General features: G+C 41.5%; 1 protein-coding gene across 1 annotated transcript in view; it reads left to right on the top strand.

Moving 5' to 3' along the window:
• efcab6 (EF-hand calcium binding domain 6) overlaps nt 1-23,091 on the top strand; it is a 51,070-nt gene that overhangs the window by 10,763 nt on the left and 17,216 nt on the right. The window contains exons 5-14 of the mRNA XM_068586206.1: nt 12,014-12,150; nt 13,874-13,992; nt 17,013-17,134; nt 17,525-17,673; nt 17,843-17,932; nt 18,441-18,573; nt 20,135-20,392; nt 20,811-20,935; nt 21,377-21,517; nt 21,926-22,139. Of these exons, the coding sequence (XP_068442307.1) occupies nt 12,014-12,150; nt 13,874-13,992; nt 17,013-17,134; nt 17,525-17,673; nt 17,843-17,932; nt 18,441-18,573; nt 20,135-20,392; nt 20,811-20,935; nt 21,377-21,517; nt 21,926-22,139 (1,488 nt within the window). The remainder of the gene's footprint in view (nt 1-12,013; nt 12,151-13,873; nt 13,993-17,012; nt 17,135-17,524; nt 17,674-17,842; nt 17,933-18,440; nt 18,574-20,134; nt 20,393-20,810; nt 20,936-21,376; nt 21,518-21,925; nt 22,140-23,091) is intronic.

Below are 23,091 nucleotides of genomic sequence, written 5' to 3'. Positions count from 1 at the left end.
CCCAAATTTCCAACTGAGGATAAATCAAGGGCCGGGGGCTCTCAGAGCTGTCCTAATCCTTACGGCAGACATACATATGGGATGTGTTCAACTGACTGTTTCTGTGTTGGCTGTATTCAGTAAAAACATCTCTCACAGCCCACATCCTTCAGTCCACACAATGCATGTTTAATTGTAGACCATCCATATCCTCCTTTTTCTACATCATGACATTCTTTCTGTGCAAATGCTTCTTTGCTATTTGTCACAAGCCAACTAGAGCCAGACGATTAAGTGTTTTTTATCAATACATTCAAATTCATGGTTTCGGACAATGTAAAAACAAAATACCATAACATATCATAATTTCAGCAATTTCGAGCAAAACAGCGCCCATCGTAAAGTTTGGCTTGGTGACATTAAAATATGTTTAATCTTATCTGCAGAAGTTTTTTCTTCAGTACTTTTTCTTCAGGCATCTTTGATTTTATTTTTAAAAACGTGAATCACTCTTTTTACGGGTTTAGGCCTACACCTGTAAATCAGATGTCGTATGACAAAGTCTGGGTTCTTATCTTTAGGCAACGTCGCTCAGCCAACTAATAGGAGCAGGTCTATAAAAGAAGATAGGACTGTGTCACGGTAACTCACATGGGGACAATTCAACCTTGTCAGGGTATTCCATTTAATAAACAAAACCACATTTATATGCGCTGTTCGGTCTCTTAGGCTAGTTTATTTGTATAGTGTTTTCACCGAGGCAGTTCAAAATGGTTTAAATAAGACAAAAAATGTCCCATGCCATTTGTCCAACCGCCCATTATCCCCAAACCCCAATAATTTGAAACCCATTCATCTGAAAAGTTTATGTGTCAGTCCGTTATCCTTAAATACCCAGCGCTCTGAAGGCACATTGTTCTAAAAATACAAAGTCTGTGCAACAAACAATCACATGGCTAATAATTAAGCATAATGAGGTCATCCGGCCTTCATTTTTAGTGTTCTTACCTGAACAAATCTCACCTCTCATGCCTAAACCTAACCAACCCAACCAATGAATGCAACGAGTGCCAGCCAACCAGAGGCCAAACAGGTCATGCCTTCACGGGAAGGTCCCATGTCATTCTGTAGAATAATTAGCCATGTGCTTCTGTCTCGGGACAGTGTGTATTTTTGCAGCAATGGGCTTCTTTTAGACAATAGGCTGTTGAATAAATAGACTTTCAGTCCATGGCAAATCGTTTCGTATTGCTCGGGTTTCAGAATAATGTGTCATTGGAACAATGAGCAGTCCCCACATACAAACGTGAAAGAAACAAAAAAATAATATGAAAAGACAGATGAAATAGGATTTGAAAAGAATATAAAGTTGATGCTAGAAGTATGATCAAATAGAATAAAACATGAAATGAGTGCAGCCTCAGTGCAGCACAAAGGATAGTCCCAACTTCAATGTAATAAACAGGCAACAAAGAAGAATTTAAGCTGTGACCTAATGAAGACTGAGTTTCGTTCCAGATATGCAAGGATGGCGATGTCACACTTTAGCATTAAATTGTACAGATTAGATTCCTTAGATGAACTATTAACTTGATTTTTATGTTTTTCGTGTGTTTAACCTTTCAGCCTGATCAGTGAGTGTGTCCGCAGGTCCGAGGGGGCGGGTCTTGAGACCCGGACGTTTAGCTGTATCTGATTGACTGGAAGAGGTCGACGGACATGAAGGACGCCACCTAAAACGTAAACAGGACAAAGCTTTGTGCCTCTCAGTATCTAAAAAATGGGATTAAGGATCAATCAAGGCAGTGTTGTTTTTGTCTAACCACATCACCAACCAGGTCGAGACCAGCTTAAAAATGATATGTATATTTTGACTTTTGTAGAAAATGTCCTCCCATTATTATGTAAAAAAATATATAATCTTGAGTGGTCGTCACAGAGAAGTGGTCAAGAATTCGATGGGTTATAATTAAACAGATTTAATAAAAATATTTCATATGGCTTTGTTAATATCCTGTATTAATTATTAATTACAATATCCCTCTTATGCATTGCAATTTACACAGACAATATTTATTCACAAGTGCAATATATAATACATTATTACAACACTACAATTGCAATTGTGGAGAGATAGCAGGAAATGAGGGATGCATGTTAATCCTCTTCAAAAAAAATACGCTAGAGTAATTTCCAGGGCATTTTGTTTGTTCTGCATTCTACATTTTCAATAGTGTGTGATCACCTGAAACTAAGAATGCATTTTTCATTAGCTTAGAATGAGCTCTTTTCTATCCACATAGGGAGCAGGTCCTCTCCACAGAGTCTGCCATGTTGCACCTCCGTGTTTCTACTGAAGCCCAGAACGGACAAACCGACCGCTGGCTCTAGAGAGAGGCCCAATCCCAATCTTCATCCTTACGGACTCACAGACTTTGAGGCGCGCTCCTGCAAAGTCCTTGAGTTTAGGGGTGTCCCATTGTCAAATTGTGGAGTGCCTGAGGGCTCTGTGGCAGACATGTTCAGCCCTTTACGAACCCTTTCCGTAAGTCAACATTAGATGCTGACTTTGCCGAAGGCAATCATCCACACTGCATTGCAACGTGAGGTTAAACACACAGTTCCCAATGAAAGCATGGAGAAGTAAAGAAGGTAAACAAGAGGCACGTGGGCATTTAGTCCGATGAAATACCTTTACAACATTATGGATTAAAAATGGAACATAAAAACACATGAATTAGAGAAATGCAAGCAGAATATATATATATATATATTTTATATTCATCAAACGTTTTATTTTGACAAAAACAAGTAAATAAATAATTTTAAATGACTTTACATCTCGTGAGGAAGATGTTCAAATAAATGAATGAAAAGTATAAATACACAATATTTTTTTAAGTAAGTCACATGATGTTGCAGCAAAGTGTTGTCTCATTCATATTTACACCAGTTCAAGCCCTCACAGACTATCACACTCAACCAGTTAGCTGATGTCAGTGAGTCCCTCAGGGTTCAGGGCTTGAGGGTTCAGGGCTTGAGGGTTTAGGGTGGCGATTGAGCCAGAGTCATGCTTTGATGTTACCTGATGGCCACCGTAGTTCTGACACACTTGTAAGGTACCAAAGTACTGTAAGAGGACCGCTGTTATTATGCTCCCCATATTTCGTTCTCATTTGGAATTCCTTTCAACGACTACTGATTATTCTTTCATCAGTATATTTAGGCATTATTCAAGTACAGCCAATTCTCCAACGGACCTTCATGGTGGCACCAATTCTGGTTGCTAGGAGACTTGTGATAAACCGTAAAGCCTCTTCCTCCACCACTTCCAAACGTCATTTTCTTATCCATCTTCACAAACGTTCCACGTCTGACTTACTAATGTAAGACGATGGCTTCTGTTGTCACGGCAACAGGATGAAGATATCGGCCTACCCAGGTAGCGTCCCCTGCTAGAAACAAAAACAGGCCCCGTTTTAGAGAAAGTTGTGATGAATAAATCCAATATTCCAAGGCTTGTTTACCGAACAAACAACAAAGCCATGGGGGAATCCCTCTCCGCAGTCGACACAGCTTTGGTGACTTTGATCTCTGTCAAAATTGTTTGTCAATTACTGTAATAAGTGTGAGTGTGTAGGAATATGTGCTTGAGTGTGTATGTGCGGTCACTGTCTGATGACTCGTCTCGGAGGACCAGCTGGGCCTGATAATGAGTGATGCACACACACATATGATAAAGTACCAGTCACAGCTGTTTACCCCGTGTGCTCGCCTCACTTATCAATATTCAATTAAGATCAGTGCAACACACACACACACGCACACACACACACACACACACACACACACACACACACACACACACACACACACACACACACACACACACACACACACACACACACACACACACACACTTTTACCGAAGTAGCCATCCAAGGGTGGAATGAAGGATGTTTCTCAACTGTTTAATTAACTCCATCTGTGTCTTGATCTCCTGCTCTGGGCATGTGGGCTTTGTTCATCACTTGTGCTATCTTTCATAATTACTTGAGTCAAGACTCAATACAATACATATACATTGATCTTCAATAACTTAAAATAACAACCTGATTAATTGGGATTCCTGAATTGAACGAAAGGCGACATGAACATTTTTGTTGAAATTTTGGATAAAAGAAAGCTTGATGGCATTGTATGTTTCTACAAACCTCTGGCCTCTGGATGTGTGGTGACACCAGCGTGACGAGGCGTTGGATCTCCACACGGGGAAGCCGGTACTTGGACTGGACAGCCCGGTCAGTCAGCACATTAAGTGGGGCGAAGTGCTGACGCGTTTATGTAAACTATCTGGCTTCACGCACGGCGACGCTGTTGGTTAGCAGCGAGATTCTGCTGTATTGCAGCCGTGGTGTCTCTCACGCGTGGACTTCAGCAACGCCTTTAGACGTGGAGCCTCTCTTGATGAGGTTCAGCAGAGTTTAGTTCCACCTGTCAGTTCCCTGATATCTGTGAAATATCACAAGGTTGTTGATGTTTTTATAGCTAACGTAAACTCATATGCAGATGCAGAATGTGTGTGAAAACGTAATGAGTGATAGTAATGCTGATTCATTTTATTTATGTGGCTACAGGAACACAGGGGAAATTCTTTATTTTTATATTATTATTTTTCTCATGCTATTATTTTTCTTGCGTCAGTGTTCTGCAGCTGTGGGCGCACATTCATCATTACGCATGGTTTTAGTATTTCTTTGAGTGTCAGATATAACTTTCCCTGTTGTGGCTGCAGTGAGCGTTTAGTCGCTAAGAAGGCTGTTAAGAGTGGGTCAGGTCTGATCTTACGTTTCCTTCTTAATGAAAGATCGTCTTAAGCTAAAAACGACTCTGGGAAACACATCCTTCATTCACAGCGCTCTTAAGAGCGCTCCTAACACGCTCTTAGCGCTTAAGAGCATCGTTACGAATCTGGGAAACGCGGCCAATTGTCGGTTATTACATTTTTAATCGGTTAAATGTGTAAGGTGATTTAATCATTCCTAGTTTATGTTTTGATCAGAGTTGTAATTAAGGGTTTGGGTGGGCCGCAGAAGATTTTCAAATTTCAAATTGGGTCGTGGCATTCTTGAGTTTGGGAACCGCTGCACTAGAGAACATGATTCTCACAGCACTTTTTCCTTTTGTCCAGGTGAGTATGCATCCTATCCAGCAGGTATGTGATCGCATCGTCCACTCCTACCTTCTCCTGGTATGCGAACTGTAGTGGGTCCAGTGCGTGTCGTACCTGAGTTCTGAGTATGTGCAGTAGCAGTCTCTCCATGGTTTTCATTATTTGTGATGTGAGTGCTACTAGGCGGAAGTCGTTGAGTTCAGTTGGGTGGGGCTTCTTGGAGAGAGGGACAAAGCATGATGTCTTCCAAAGTGTAGGAGCCCTTTCAAGACAGAGACTAAGGTCAAAGATGTACTGGAGTGGCTCACCCAGTAGTAGTGACCACATTTCTTCTCAATACAATAATACAAAAATGTGGGAATACGATAAACTAAAATTTGGTATTAGACATTTATTTACATGTATCTACCATTGTATTCATATACCACACTGCTTTTGTGAACCTAAGACCTTTGGTAAACCAATTTCTATCACCAAAACAGATTGATGTAACACAAGGGTATATATCTCATATGCAAGTGTCTATAAAAAGTGAATTTAAGAAATTATGTAAAATCGAGAAAATGAACAACTCCAGTGGGCTCTAGCAGGCCCTGACAGCTCACCATTGGACAAACCAACCTCTGGTTCTAAATACGTTTTATGTTGCCTGAAGGCTACCGTAGTTCTCTGAAATGCTTTGAAAGGGATGGGTATTCAGTTGGTTTCAATCTGCAACATCAACACCAGATGGCACTATATTCTATACGCTGCTCTTTTAAGATGCTGACCATGAACAGCAACATCCTTTGTTTGAGTTCAACCAGGCACCTTTGCTGTATTTCTCTCTCTTTCTCGCCCACATTTCCTGTCATATTTCTACATTAATGTTGTTAATGAAGTGAAAATGCCCCAAAGTTAAAACAGAATTATCCCACATTACGGTATCACGATGCATCCGAATGAACCTTATTCGGGTAAAAATAAAGCTTTTAGAGCAATACTTTGCAGGCTTATTTTTTAATAATTCAGTCAAGTGGTGGCTGTTCAAATATATACATAAAAAAAACAAAAAAAAAACAAAGGCAAGACCAACATTCAATCACATTTCTCACTGTTCTGTGATGAATGAGTGGCATTTTAATCCCATTCAGGGAAGTTGTAACTAATCCCTGTCTGCCTGTCAGTTTGAATCTGTATATCTTCGTAAAAATATAAGCTCTCTCACTAGTTGTCGATCTTATACCTTCTCGTTTTACATGTTAAAAACTGGACTCGGTCCCCAGAAAAATATAAATCCAGAGCTGCCAACTTTTCAAGTGACAGTCACGTTCAATGTGTGATACTTGAGAGCCCTGATACCTTCGTCTCTCTGCTCCTCCTGAGTTTCTCCAGCGACTGTGTCTGTTTGGGGTAAATAGGATGTCTATGCAGCGAATAGGTTTACAGATGCGCTCCTTAGCGCCATCTATTGTCGGGGAGTTTAAAAAGGAACGAACGCGCCACAGAATTTTTTTTGCCTTGAGAAATTGGTTATGTGGCGTGATTGCGGCGAAACCGTGACAGTTGGTTGCTTTGTAAATTTCAATTTTCAACAAATAGTCCTCGCTCTCATTATCAGTTCCTGAATACACCAACACAACAGCAGGAAGCTTCCCATATGGGGATGCCCAGGAGTACATCTTCATCAAATGTGGGCCTGTGCTTCTAATCTGCATCTATTTCAAGAGCCCAGTGTTCCCGGGAAGCCCTCTTGTAGAGCCTCCTTGTTGTTTAGGTTGTGTGGAGTGTTTGTAATACTAATGTTTGGATAGTGAGCGACAGCTACAAAACGGTTCCAAGAGCCCCTTATCATCCCTCTGAGCCTGCTGCCTGTCTCTGGCACTCTGGAGCCCGACCAAAGAGAAATTAGCCCTCTAATTGACGGACAAAAAGAAAGTTCATCTCCGCGCTCTCCTATGATTGCTGTCTGATCCCTCTCTTCTCCTCTGTCACTCCTTGTCCTGTTTGTGATCCGACTGTCTCCCTTCATTTCCCTCCAACTCTGCGTATATCTCCCTCTTTCATCCTTCCTCTTCAGAGGGGCCGTCCTGTCCCTCTGCTCGTCTCCCTCCCATAATTCATAGTGACAGGAAAGGTTAGAACGAGCACAGGCGGAGGCTCCGGCTGACAGAGAGGGGAGAGTTAAGTGTCTTTTTAAAGCCGTGTCGTTACACGCTGTTTACAAGTCGGCACAGTTTGACTAAAAATACAGAAAGGTGTGACACTAAATGAAGTCAGAGTTTTACGACACATATTTTCAAAATACTTAAATCTAAGGGACGGCTGCGCTGACATGTGAGGATTAGGCCTCCATATACACTGCCTGGCCAAAGAAAAAGTCACCACCAAAAAAAAGGTCCAACACACTAATATTTTGTTGGACTGCCTTTAGCTTCGATTAGGGCACGAATTCGCTGTGATATTGTTTGGATATGCTTTTGCAATGTCACAAGATGTATTTCCATCCATGTTGCATTAATTTCTCACAAAGATCTTGTAGTGATGATGGTAGAGTCTGAACGCTGTGCAAAGCTTCTCCAGCACATCCCAAAGATTCTCAATGGGGTTAAGGTCTGGACTGTGGTGGCTAACCCATGTGTGAAAATAATGTCTCAAGCTCCCTGAACCACTCTTTCACCATTTGAGCCCGATGAATCCTGACATTGTCATCTTGGAATATGCCCATGCCATCAGGGAAGTAAAAAATCCATTGATGGAATAACCTGTTCATTGCTGAACCTGGTCGTTGCTGAACCTAGACCTGAGCAACCAGGTTTCTTCTTTCATGAGTTTTATATGGCATCCAGCAGGTTTCAAACTTTTTGTGTCTTTAAAGGCAAAACAAAAGTGTTTTACCTTCCATAGACACTGCCAAGCTAAGCAGCCTCTGCTTATACTAACATGCAGGTGAGGTGGTAAGGGGTCATTAATTATTACTCTAATTACACCTTAGTGAGAAGGTTACATGCTCAGCAAATTAACAGACGATTTCCCGTATTTGAACGGGATCGGCTGGATTAAGCAAACCAGTTTAGAGATCTGAAACTGTCACATTTTGTTCAATTAAATTTACGTTGTCTGAGAATTCATTATCGTCTAATCCCATAACTAGATCTAGGCTAGTTCATATTCATGTGTTTTTTTAATTTGGGGCTTCTTTTCATTCGGTTTAAATAAAACAGAAGTTGTTTGTTTGAGTCCGACCCCAAGTTCAGACTGGGTTTACGTCCAGGAGATCAAATGACCTGACTAAACTAAACTAGCAGATTTTTACCTTGTTGTTCTGGAAGCTAATTCATCAACTTGAATTAAAATGTGACTGACAACAGCCTGCATTTTAACATGCAAATACAAACACATTCTGACCACTAATCATTACATTAGCAAAACCAGCTGATCTCAGAGCTGTAGGATAGATGAGGGTAGATGTAATTTGCATTGTTTGTCAGACGCTGTCAGACCCACTTCCCTTCAGCACTGTCAGTCCTATATATTATGAAAGAGCTTTTTGGTTTCTCCTGCTGTACATTCAGATTTCAAAGTTTCCTTTCAGTGATGCACTCAGTGTTCATCAACGCGAACTCAGGAATATCATGGATAATTTAATGATCCTCAGGGTTGATGGGACATTGTGACAATTTGACAGTCAGAGGTGCTTTTAAGGTCAGAATGTTTAGTTGTTGCAATGAGGAACTCCCCCGTAGAATTCATCCAAAACTGACCCAGAATCTGAAAAGTATTTTCAAGTATTTTAAACAGCTGAATAGTATTTTACGCATAGCGATTGACACTTTTACTCATCAAACCTTGAAGCGACAGATAGTAAAAATAGAATTAAAACCAAAATTGTCTGAATAGCACGAGAGGTGAGTGAGAACATGTGTTCTTTCGTTCTTTCGTGGACTGACCCTTTAAACGTGGGACCAAATACACAGTGGAATCAGATGGCTGTCAGACACGACTTTGGGTCACTCACGACTGTTCAATACTAATCAGCTGAGAGGGTAACAGGCAGACATGGAGGATGGGGCTTGCTGGATTAGCATATAACAGGCCGGTAAACAAAAACAACAGAGCTTTCATTAATTAAGGACCATGGGGCTGGATGGGCAGACGGACGGGCGATGGCTGCTGAGACACTCCGAGAGCGGCACAGCGCCAGGCCTCCAACCACGCCAACCAGAACACAGCTGCCTAATGGAGCGCTGGCACTGAGAAGGACAGGGGGAAAGAAGGGGGAGGGGGGCGGAGGAGAAAAAGAAAGTGGGTGGGGGGGAAATTGGAGATAAAAAAATAGATTATCAAGGAATTTGCGGGAGAGAAAAGGCAGAGGGAGGCACGGGCTGAGAGACAAAGGGGGGAAGAAAGGGAAACAAAGTTTGGGAGGGAATTGAGAAGTGGAGGAAACAAAGACAGATAAAAGGAGGGGGGTGTGTGCAGAGGGAGAGATGAGATGGAGATAGAGATGGAGATTGGATGATATCCCTCTGTCTCTGTTCATTAATACCGTATGATCTCTTCGCTCCCTCCTTTGTGATTTTAACACATTTCTAATTAGCACAGAATCCTCTAAGTTGGAGAAGGAGGGGGTTGGGGGAGATCATATTTATATCTGTCTTTAATAAATTCACTTTCATTTGATCTTATTTTAAAACACACTGGCTGCGGTGGAGCGCCTCTTCTCTCCCTAACCCTCCCTCCCCCCCCGCCCACCTCACCCCACCCTGACTTCAGCAGAATGAAAGGTGGTGTAAATGCGGGGGCTAATTGTTATGCTTGTAAGGAAGCTTGAATGGGAGCTGAAGTTCTTAAGATTACACAAAGTGGAAATTTTCAAAGTTTTAGTGCTGTGCAAGAAGATTTAATAAAATATCAAACAAAACACCAAAGATTCAAAGGAGATCTAAAGACGTAGCCTTTAGGAATTACGGAAACACGGCTGAATTGTAGGATAAAGTAAATCATTTCAGAGGTCAGCATCTTGTGTGTTTCTGCTCGACTTTATCCCGTCTGCTCTATTTCAGGTCTTGGTAGAGACAATGTCAGAGTAACGTGCCCATGAGGGAGGCTCCCTTCACGCCTTTTTTTTTTCTTTTTTAACTGAGAGACTTGTCTAATCTGGCAGCTCGTCTAATCAGAGTGCAATTAGACAGAGACTTCTCTGGGCGACGGAAGACTCTGATTACCCAAGAGTCACCAGGGGTATATTTAGTATCGCTGCTCTTGTTCCTCTGCGGTTAGCTTGGCGGCCCTTGAAACTATACGGAGTGAGTTGGTGTGTGGCGGGGACATGTGGAAGGCGGGGACGGTGTCGGACTTGGCTGGGGCCACACGCCTTGAGAGCGATTGCAACATGGGCTCCAACAATGTCAACCTCATCCAAACCATCATCAACCAGCTACCTTCCCAGAGACGGAGGGTGGTCCAAAATACATATACATAGAATCTCTTTGTGCTCGATGCTCCCGAGTGCTCCTCAGCTCTGATCTTGGACTGCTCATTGGGTAGAAAGAGTTTTTATTTCATAGTTTTGCTATATGAATACTCCTAGATCCCCCAGGAGTTATGCAAATTTTGGATGGCTCTTCAGCTCATGACTTGCATCCACTGCCACATTGCCACAAAACAGCAAGGAATACCAATATCTATATCAATAAAAGTATACAGTATGTTCAAAATATTCTCACCTTGCCTTTAGAAAGCCCTTCCCTGATGGCGAACTGAAGCCGTTATTTATGCTTTTTTCAGGCTCTTTTGGCAAAGAGCATTGACCTCAAGGTACATGGGATTCATTGGTCTACAGCTGCCTCGATCGGTTAGTTTGTGTTATTGTGTGACTTTGGTGTTTTAAAGGGTTCATTTGGATTCAGCAAAAGCCACGCAATAACAACTAACTAACAAATCGAGGCAGCGGCAGACCAAAAACTTCCGTGTTCCATGAGGTAAAATTACTGTTTTTGTTAAAGGACTCTGATTACTTTGAAGAGCCAATATTGTGATTTTTTTAATGGCTAAGTCAGTCCACAAAGTTTTGTATTCTCATCCAGAACAGAAGTCAAGAGAAGGAGATGTTGATGAGTGGTTGGATGTACAAAGCACCAGAAATCAGTGTTTGTTGTGTTCCTGAGACCGGTTCACCAAATCTGCAAAATGCTGGCTGTGATTAAGATTTAATTTGTTCTCACTCATTTTGACACGTTTCACAAAACAAAATGTCATTTTTTTTCCCACACAGATAAGTTAATTATGTCGACGTTCATATGTCTTCTTTGATTGATATGAACATATTCTATTCTTAAAGGCTCTATGTACGGCAAACTAGGAAAAACTCCAAAGCACCCTAAATATAATAAAAAAGGCTTTGATATCAAATGGCTGACATCGAGGCTCCCCACCCTAAGAAGATGAAGTACCCAGGTTTCATTCATACTGGTTTTCATGGAATTTGTTGTGTGACATGATATTTCAACACAAAAGATTTCTAGCATTTTTTGGCCTTGTTTTTTTGGACTCATTCATTACTCTCATTAGTACAGCAATTAATGAGCTGTCAAGTTGTCACGTGAATTGTATCATGACATACTTTTGTAATCTATTTTCACCAGACCAGATTAAAAATTGTGCCAATAGGAACAGCTCTTCACTGCCCACGAATCATTATGGATAAAATTTAAACTTTGCAAGCTAAAATTTGTAAAAAAAACAACAAAACCGCCCACATAGATCAAGGCGAGCAAGATGAAATCTGGAGAGTTTGCTCGGGTTCACGAGTTCACAGGAGCCCGCTCAGGCGTGAGTGTTGCCGTTGCTGTCAATCACATGTGTGTGAACCCCCTGCAGATTGGAGGCAACCTGAGGACCATGATCAGAGTGTTCAGCCTGTTTGACTGCAATCGAGAAGGACACATCCAGCGACGCGAGTTCCGCCGCATCCTGGACAGCTACTGCATCCAGCTGACAGACAAGGAGTTTCAGAGGTGGGGGTGACAGCGGGGGGTTGTGCCTAACACAGTCTGACACGACAGATCACACGTTGAATCTGTGCAGCTGTACGAAAAGGCCCATACACACCACACACTGAGACTGCTCAATGAGGTGGGCCCAACATTCAGGTAGTCATCAGGTTTTTGAAGGCCAACCAGGAAGTTAGCATCGCACGGGTTCCCAAGACAAACATCCATTGGAATTTTATTCATTGGATTATTGCAACATTTACGTTAATTACACATGATGTTTTTCACAAATAAACACAACATTTAGGATTTCTGAAGCATGAATGCAATTACTAAAAGTAAAAAGCTAACGCTGTGGTATAAACAAACTACACCACAGTCACATGACTTCTCGTCACTACCACCAATCTAAAGCGGTCTTGACTTTCGATGTGTCCTTGAGCAAGACACTTAACCCGAATATTTCTCCTGTAGCTGCGCCTACGGTGTATGTATGTGTATGAATGGTTAATAATATTGATGTAACACCTTGCATGGTGACTCCTCCCATCAGTGTGTGAATGGGTGAATGATATCATGTAATCAAGCGCTTTGAGTGGTCAGAAGACTAGAAAAGCGCTTCACAAGTACAGGTCCATTTACCATTTACAAAATGACTAGATGAATGTTATGTACTTTTTTGCTTTGCAACATCACAACAATATCCAGACTCTCTATCTCCCTGCCTCCAGTCTTTATGCTAAGCTAAGCTAAGCTGCTAAATATGAAGCTGTCGCTTTGTATTTACTGCATTGATCTTCTCATCTTTTGGAACACTCAACAAGAAATATACATATATATGTGTATATGTGTATATGTGTATATATATATATATATATATATATATATACAAAATGTCGAACTATTGATATTGACGTTGATTTACCGTTTGTTCTGATTAATTCAATCCTAGGACAAAAAATAAATAAAATACACAAAGTAACAGTCCAAGACTCAGGTGAAGACTCAAATGAATCATTTAAGCTTTTGGATTTGCTTTACTATAAAATAACTGTTTATTAATGTCCCTTTCACTAAACTGTTTTCATGTGCACATCTGCTCTCACACATACATTTTATTGAGCTCCACAGCCGAGTTTCTGAACACATACTGACTTACAAAAGTGTACACATAATCAAATTGAAATCACCTTTTTTAACGTGTGTGCACACTGCAATGTATTACACACACACGTTGTCATCCAACCAGCACGGCCTCGACTGTTCCCAGTATTCCCCTGAGGTGAAGAGTCGTTTGTCTGCTAGGACGACATCACTAGCACTAACTTTGTGGTCAGCCTTTGTCTCAGGATGAGAGGGAGCTAATTGACTTTTAAAACTTCGGGCCCTGCAGTCAAATCCACTCCAGAAACGCCACTCAACTTTTTTTTGACGTGACTCTAGAGGATTGTGTGTGACAGGTTAATTTTCAATGGCATTAATTGGTTTGAGCGTGCAGAGCTCTCTCTATATCATTGACATGCACGCACACACACACACACACACACACACACACACACACACACACACACACACACACACACACACACACACACACACGCACGTGCTCCGTCTGCATGTTAAATAGATAAAGCCAAACGTTAAGCCTGACCTCTTTTGTCATCTCGTCATTGACTTGAAAGGTCACCTGTGGAACTGTACCGTTTATTTAAACATGAACGTCCAGCTTCTGCTTGCTTTTTTCCAGGCTCTGGAATCACTACAGTCCCAATAACACGTCCACCATTTCCTACCAACTGTTCCTGGACAAGCTAGGCTTCGGTGACAGCCATTACTTCAAGATTGCTTCAGTCCGCACTAAGTTAGGTATGGTTACAAACTAGAAAGAGCATTTCTTGCAGAAAATGCGTTGGAATGCAAAAAGCTGAAGCTTATAGCTGAAATATTTGAAAGAAATAGCTGAATATACCTGGACATAGTGGAATATAGCTTGAATTTGCTAAATATATTTGAAAATGAAAGAATAGCTGAATATATTTGAACATAGCTGAATATATTAATATAGCTGAAAATAGCGGAATAGATGAATATATAAATAAATAGCAAATAATTACTGAAAATATAGAAAAGGCAAAATACCTGCTGAAAAATGTTACAGTTCAAAATCATTTAATTGAACTGTTGAAAATCCTTGTTGTTTAAATGTAGAATTGGAAAAGTTGAAAGGAAAACTGCATCATCTAAATCAGGGGTGTCAAACACACGGTAAGGCCCAGCACGGTGTCCAGTCCAACAGAAGAAAAAAAAAAGTTGTTTTTAAAAAAATTAAAGTCAGCCATAAGTGGGGTTTGAACCACTGATCCTTTGCTTCTGAGACAGAATTGCAAACCATTGATCCACAAGCACAGTTGGTGAGACATGTGATATTATTGGGTTGCAGAGTGTCTACAAAACCATCTGCGGCCGTTAAGACGTGCGCACCGTTGGCGTGCGTTTACACGCGCTATTGTTTCACGTTAGTGGGCGTTCACGTGTGCTGCTGTTCACGTGTGCTGCCGTTCACGCGCGTGCACGGCCGTTCACATACGTTCACGTACGCGACCGTTCACGCGCGTGGACGCGCGTGCACGCGCGTGCACGTGCGCACCCGTTTGCGTGTGCGGCCGTTCATGTGCCTGCAGCCTGCAGATGCACAGACCAAAGGGCTGCTGCTGGGGACGGACTTGCTCTCACATTCAGTCGGACTTCAACACGTCTGAAACTGTTGGATTCCTATTGACGGCAGTTTACGGCAGAAGACAAGATTTCCCACGTTTTGAGCTATAAATTATGCCCAAAGACTATACGGTTTGGAGTACAGAGCAAGTTTAAAATATCTGTATCGCCAGGTGTCCTCGCTCTGAGTATGTCGTCACTCGCTCTGAGCTGCCCAACACACGATAATGATAAAGGCAGAAAAGATGCGGAAAAAACATAAAACGAAAAAGCAGACAGTTAAAACACTATAAAACATATCAAAAAAAGCTGAGTAATACAGTAATAGCTGAACGTTTTGTCAACATTTTGAAGGTGAAATGGTGTCTCTAGCTGAAGGCATGACAGAGCATTTATCTTTTGAAGTTGAAGAGTTGAAAGCGGATTTGAAGATGTTCTTCATTGGAACCATTCATTTTTATTTTGATAAAAAGCTTAATAATTTTAAAATTTGAGAAAATATGAAAAATGTAAAAGCGTAGATTAATAGCTGAAGGTTTTGTCAACATTTAAAATGTCAAATGGTGTCTCTAGCTAAACATTTGAAGAACCTGTAAACGTTTGAAGTTGAAGATGATTTGAAGATTTCCCCATTGGGTCCCATTATAAAAAAAATCATAAAAAGCTTAATAATTTGGAAATTTGAAAAGTCAGAAATATGAAAAGTCATAGCCATCATGTCCTTAAGTAGCTGAATATTTGAATAATTGAACTTTTTTCTGGAGCTGAAAATATGAAGTAGTAGTTACGGTCCAAAATACAGATGGAAGAAATAGAAGAAGAAACAGTTTAATAAAGATTTGAAGAACAATAGTTGGAATGCTTGTAGCATGCTTGTAGCATTCCAACTAATAAAAAAAAGTTTAATAAAGATTTGAAGAACAATGATTAAAAATCTGATTCTGAGAATATGATCGAGAGATAGCAGGCAAACCAGGTTGCTAACAGGACTTTGATGAGTCTTTAGCCATGCTAGCTGCTCTGAGGCTGTACTTGCTTATGCAGAGCGGTTGCCAGGAATGAAGGGTGTCATTGTTCATTCTAGAAAACTATGTTACATGTTCAATCTAGACTTACAAACATTTTATTGTGGACTTTTTTGCATTTGGGCAGAGCAAGTGCTGTAGTATATGGAACAGCCGTTGTTAAAAGTTACATGATATATAAAGAGAAACAATGTCCACTAAGAACGGACAGGTCGACCAGGAATTTCAGCCATGTTCATGTCACAAGTAAAACCAAAAGTAAGCGTTGACTTTACGCTTGCTACTTAACGTTGTTAGCTTGAAAGTTTGCTCAGAGTGGTTGTTATCTATTTATTGTAGTTACGTTGTTACGATGCAGTTGTTATGGTATACGATATGGTTGTTACGTTATAATTATAACATGATGTTTTTCTAAACTTAGTCAATTACTTTCGTTAAACCTAAACCCAATCAATTGTTTGACAAACGTCAACATTTCAAAAAAAAGTTTGACTTTTAGGTAAATGCTAATACTAATGTAACATATGTTATCACAACATTAGCACAGGGAACACTTTTTCCAAATAATTTGATCTATTGAACAATGTATATCATCCAAATACAGATCAGCAAATTAATATAACCCACAAATTAAACCTCCTTTGACACTGATCCTAATATATCCATTATGACCATCTTGATGCATAAGGTTGCTGAGGCTGACGGGAAATAATACAAAGTTTCAGACATTAATTCAAATTGTAACTGACGTCAGGGGATCACCAATTACAAATAAGCCTAAGGGGAAACATGAATGTCTGAGCATTTATCAACACAATTTATTCAACAGTTAAGATATTCTACAATTAATCAGAAAATCAACCTCGTGGTGGTGCTAGGGTAAAAGTCAGGGGATCACCAAAATCCTTAGACAAAATCCTTACCATGGATATTTGTACAATGTTTAACAGCAATTAATACACATTTTATTTATTTGTTGTCTGGAACAAGCACTGGGATACCGATGTCTTTTTTAGCCATTTCACAGTTAAAAACAATTGCAAAGTCACATCCAAAATCCAATGTTTTGATTAAATCTGGTCTCAAATTATCTTGGCCGTATTTGTAACAAGATGCAAGAGTTATTCTACTGATTGTGTTTTATAGAAGTGTCCAGCCGAGGGACAACTCCAGTCAAACAGAAGAGACAAAGACCAGAATATCTTTCCGGTGTCAGTACCCCATCAGTACTGCCACAGAGAAAGCTGCAGACTCTCTTCTATGACAAGGTACAGTCTGAAAGACTCTGTGTATTTTACATCCCCCTGTTTGCGTGTCACCATCTGGCTCTTCTTCCCTGCATTATCCTCTTTAAAGACGGAGGGCTAAATTGGCTCTAAGTGGCGCGTCAGCATGCAAACGGCAGAGGGAACACTTCTAATTAAAATGTTTGCCCAGAAAAATCAGTTCCCGAGTTAGTGTGTTAATCACGGCTAATTTACGGGAAAGGCGGCAGAGTTGAGGATGGCTCTGCTCTCGCATTCTCGAAAGCCGCACCGGGATGTTCTCCATGGCAACCAGAGATGACTCACTTCCTGTCTTTATTAAGGAGAAAAAAACAAGGCCTGTCTCTAAAATATGAATGTTTCTACACCAGTTTGTTGTTCTATACCTATCAGATGTGCTTGAACTCGACCCCGGTGTGGCAAGCGCTGCAGGCCTTTGACACCACACGCTCTGGCCTGGTAAAACAGGACGTCCTCAGGGCCATTCTCAGCAGCTTTATATTTCCCATGAACCCTCACTCCTTCCAGAAGCTGACCAGCTGGTAGGAAAATACATATTTTATTTATCTTTATTTCTTCTTCCCTCTTTCCACCAACCAACTCTGCCTCAACCCGCTGCCCTCTACTCTTTAAATATTGAAATCTAGCAATCGTCCATTCTGTGTAATACATTTTTCATGCATGTGTATGGATTTTTGTGTGTGTTTGCAGTTACGGTGTGAAAGCAACGGAGCCGGTGAGGTGGAAACACTTCCTGGGCCACTTTGTGAGAGAGGGTGAGACAAATCATCACACTGACAGGTCGGTTAAAAACAACGTCTTTGGTCCTTTTCACACGTGGAACGTACACACATAGAGAGGTCGTCACTTGTTCTCCTATCTTCTGTGTTGAGTATGCTGTATTACAGACCATATTGTCTTGTTTTTCAGCCATCTGTGGCTCCATATTTGTATTTTTTTCTACTTACTTTTTGTTGAAAAGCAAAATTGCACAAAGTAATGCTGCCTCTCTTTCTGTCAACGCTCTTGAAGTTACAATTATCTTGTTTGGATCAATTGTATTTGGAATAACAAAACCTGTAGGGTTTGCAGGTTCTAGGTTTTTGTACAAACTTGGAAGGTATACTATTGGCCATCGGTTGAATTTGAGCTATCTTATGCACGTTCATGTTGCACTGATTTACAAAAGGTTCTGCACTTGAAATGAACTTGAGGCAGAGGTTGCTGGTCTTTGAAATTATAGAATTAACGATATACACTTTGTTATATTGTCTTATTTCGTTTCCTTTTCACCTGTTTCCTCCCTCAGGGCTTTGGAGCATGCAGAAGAAGAAGAAGAAGAAGAAGAAGAAGAAGAAGAAGAAGAAGAAGAAGAAGACAAGTTCGATCTCCAGGATCTTCAGTACCCTCGACTGAAAGATATTTTGCACCTGATGGAAGAGGTAGGACAAACAATATATTCAATGTTTCTCCTACACACTGAAATGCATATTCAAAACTCTTCCTTTATTTGCACAGCCTTTAAAAAAAACCCTGCAGTAACAGACAAGACAGGAGTGATTTTGAATGTGATCAGACAGGACACAGGGGACTAATCTCAGCAGATTGCTAAGAGACAAAGGCACATGCTCAGGTGTGCGCTTTAAATATAAATGCCAGACAGCTTTACAGATGAGCCAATCATCATCCACAGCTTTTTGATGGCCATAAACATGATTAGATGATTGCATATGGCCACCGGTTAGCCACTCAGTCACTAGCCATATGTTCGCCTGACAGCCGTCCCCTTCTACACGCCTCCGCATCCAGTTCTGCCTCTTTAATTCCAAATCAGTCTACTTCAGCTGGATGGAACTTTGGAGTCTGACTAAAACTTTAGGGAGAGGGGGTTGAATATTCCCATTAATTCACCGTTATGTTTGATGTTGCTGCCGCCACTCACAAAAACAACAGTCGGTTTCCAAGTTTGAGGAAGTGTGTGTGTGTGTGTGTGTATGTGTGCGTGAAGCCTCTTCCAGATATGAATCACACATATCTGTCTGCCAAAATCTCCTCCTTTTAATGGCTTGGGAGGGAAAAAAATCTATCCATCAACTGTTTTAATAATCTATTCGGCGGGTGGGAGATCAAACAAGAGTGTCCTCACACCGCCAGCCAATAATGAGCTTTTTCACTCAGGCAGGTTCGAAGCCAACTATGGTTTTTAGACTACCTCTGGGGAGGTGTTCAAGAGCTCGGAAGAATTGCTATGATTCACATTGTTTGTGTGTTTCTCCCAACGTAACATACACATCAGACAGAGGCGCTGTTGTGCCGCGCCATCATTAGCACCATACTAATATACAGCTTCGCTGTGATTGGTCAATTATGGCATTCTCGGGTGTGTTACTTCTAAGCAGACCATTGCTACGGATGAGGTTCTAATATCCGTATACGGCAAGTTTTTCTTTAGCTGAAGCTTTTTAAAAAAAAATCTCTTTAGTAGGTACAATGTAATAAGCAAGGTAATCTAAGAAAGTAGTACATGTGCCATTGTTGAAAAAATGATTGTTGGGTAGTATACACATTTTTTCTGTTCTTTATACTCTTTTAGTTCTTCACACATTTCTTTAGTCACTTTCCATGTGTACAACCAATTGAGGCCACGATTGACAATCTAACTATGAAGCAAGGACTTTCTGTCTGTGTGTCCATCGCATATCTTGAGAACCATTCATCAGATCTCCTTTAGACTTGGTGCATGTATTGCTGAGAATACAAGGGCAGGTAATGTCCTGCAATGTGGTGCAATTTTGATACGTAACACTACAATTTTGAATGAACAAGCGAACAGCGCTCCGCGGTTTGGAGTTCTCTTGATGAACTTTATACCTTCTCAAGTGTCGGAAATAACTTGGGTCCCACATTGCCCATAATGATACCCCTCCCTGCTCGGACATCTGACATTATGCTGTGATACTTTACCATTTAAAAGAAGAACGCTCACAGAGCCTTTCTTTCCAGAAGAAAGCAGGTTGGATCACCAGGAGTGACCTGCGATATTCACTGGAGAGACCGAGAGGGACCCGGCCCCGACCTCGACGGTCACGGATCACAGAGCTGCTCAATGCTCTGGACCCGGAACACACCGGGGTCATCCACTTGGCCGGCATTGAGCAACTCAACCTCAGTGTCGGCTCCGCTCCTACGGGCAACACGACACCACCACCTGTAGATGCTGCCGAGCCTCTGGATGTGCCAGAGGAGACTGTAGACACTGCTGTATGCTTGTATAACCAAGTGCTAGTGTGTGTGTGTGTGTGTGTGTGTGTGTGTGTGTGCGTGTGGGTGTGTGTGTGTGTGTATGTGTGCATTGTAATTCCACGTGAGGCCATAAAAGAGCATCGTGTTTTTTTCCCAGGAGGAGCAGAAAACATCAGATGAGAGACAGAACACACAGTGTGCTGATAAACTGTCTCTGGCATCAGCTTCACGGAGAAGAGTGAGTGTGTTAACAACATACTGAGATCAAATATCACATGTATCACACACAGCATACTCCACGAGATCAAACAGTGAGACAACACAAGATTAGATCAAGAGAAAAAAAGGGGTTAATCATTAACACACTGTTTGATTTGTGTATGTGTGTGTATACTTTATTAAGATGGATTTACCGCTGGACAAGCTGAGTGAGCAGCTCAGTTCAGTGCTGGCAGCTCTGGAGCTGGTTGACCCTCAGGACACCGGATACGTCACAGAGGAAAAACTAAAGAAGGTCTTGAGCTGCTGTGGCCCGCCCATCTCCGAATCACACTTCAACAAGTGAGAAACACGTCCAGACACATGCAGTGCAGTAATGATAATAATACTAATTAAAAAAAGAACTATATTTTGTGTTTGTATATCGAGATGTAGCCCTGCAAGCTCCGTTTTAAGTGAATAGTTTTGCATTTTGTTGACTTTTTCACTCAAATTCAAGTTTTTCATTGAAATGTAACTTCACCGCCAGGTTGGAGCCTAAGTTTACCCGTTGCATCATTTTAGGGTGTGAGGGAGAGGTGCTTCTGTTCTGGTTTTACGGGTTTACATAGAAAATCTGTGAGCTTTGTGTGGGTGCTGGTTTGCAAAACAAGACCTGTGCAGGTCTCCGCTACAATATGAACATTAGATATTACATTTTTAAGTAAAAAACACATGAATCGTGCTGAGTTGGTGCTCAAGTTTTTCTTAGCTCTCTCTCAAACCTTCTCTCTGTGTTTTCAGGCTTTGTGAGAGCTCCAGCTCTCGACCCAACAGTTCCTTTAAGTTGGTTCATTACGCTGACTTTCTCAGGAACCTGGGAGTCCTGCTAACAGAGGAAACATACACATCCTCATTCCAGGAGCAAAGCGACCATACTGAGAGGTGAGCATAGAGATAGAGACATCAAGAGTTCACAGCTCAGACCTGTGCTATGGCTGTTTATTATTTTTTACATTGATGGGGCCAGGGTGCAATGATTCGCATCCTGGTACATGTAGACAGTGCTGGCACAGCTCAGGTTTCTCAGTAAACATAACACGCACTGAGGAATGGATTGCTCCATGCAACCACATTAACCATCAACATTGATTGCACAATCCCTATGCCTTGCACATTTAAAGAGGCATCCCTGCACGTTTCGGTTTCAGGCTAGAGTTCTGCATTATTACCTTTGTTTCACTTTGGAATTAACTTGGTCACTTGGACTTTTTTAAGACTCTTGACTGCAGTCGTGGCTACACCACCTTTTATTACAGTCCTCTTCTGTACTCCAAACCACCTGCCCTACAGGCTGTGCAAGACACCTCAGTTGACCTCGCAGTCGATCAGGGGACAGCGACCTGCCTCCGTCCTGCAGGTCAGCTCAGACACCTGCAACATCCTGGACATTGTCTTCCAGAGGATGAGATCCAGGATAGAGCAAAACCACAGCAGCCTGACTGACCGGATCCGGGCCATCAGCCACGGCTCTGATGGGACGCTGTCGGTGACCGATGTACGGATGGTGAGTGGGGAGCAAAAGCTACACGACCATCTCGCCATCGAAGCAGACACAATTATTTTATAATTATTAAGTGTGGCTTCTGCCGCATGGGGTCATAGACCCCATGCTGCAAGCCAACTTCATGTTCTCCTGCGGGCTTATTATTGGCTATTTTTCTTCTTATAGTTGAACCACTACTCCTCCCGCAGCGTTGCCAGCACATGCGTCAAAATACATCGAAACCTGCGGCTTGCACGGGAATCGTGAGCTATGACTTTTTTAAGAGATTCGCCCGGCCGTTTTCCCGAAAAATGCGAAAAACGGCGAAAAAAATTGTCCCATGGGTGTGTTCCCCAGCATTACCTCCATTGAAATCTGTGTAACTGAAGACCTTTGAAGTCATCACTGTGGCAACCTTTGATCTAGCAACCCACAGGTGTTCTCATTAGGGCAGTTTAACAGACACACAGACACTTACACACGCATACGCAACACAAATGACTTCTGTCTCTCTCTATGTTCGTCTCACACACACAGACACACAGACACACACACGCACAAACAGACACACACACAGACAAAGACACACACACACAGACGTTTATGTGTGTTTTATATTGTGTAGTTGTCAACACTGATCATTAATAAGGTCATATGATATTTCATATACATTTACGTGTGTTCAGGACATTCAGTAGATTATTTCCTTAAGTCCACAGTCCAGTCTGCCTCTAATCAGTCTGCTGGCTCTCATTTGGTCACTGTGACGATGAGAGCACACAGGTGCTTCATATCAGCCAATCAGTTTAACACACAAACCAACTCAAGTGTTTTGGAGGAGAGACGGGCGTCATAAACAAAAGATATATATTGCGACGTCTTATGGCAGTAGTAGCCACACTTTCAAAATGTCTTGCCAAATTTTCTAGTTATTAGTTGGAATGCTGTAAGCATTACAACTGTTCTTCAAATC

The sequence above is a fragment of the Clinocottus analis genome, unplaced genomic scaffold, assembly GCF_023055335.1.
Source record: "Clinocottus analis isolate CAN_PGR_092001 unplaced genomic scaffold, fCliAna1.0.p SCAF_20, whole genome shotgun sequence".
Taxonomy (NCBI): domain Eukaryota; kingdom Metazoa; phylum Chordata; class Actinopteri; order Perciformes; family Cottidae; genus Clinocottus; species Clinocottus analis.
Note: the sequence above shows the minus strand (reverse complement) of the source record. Positions and strands in the feature narration are given on the sequence as shown.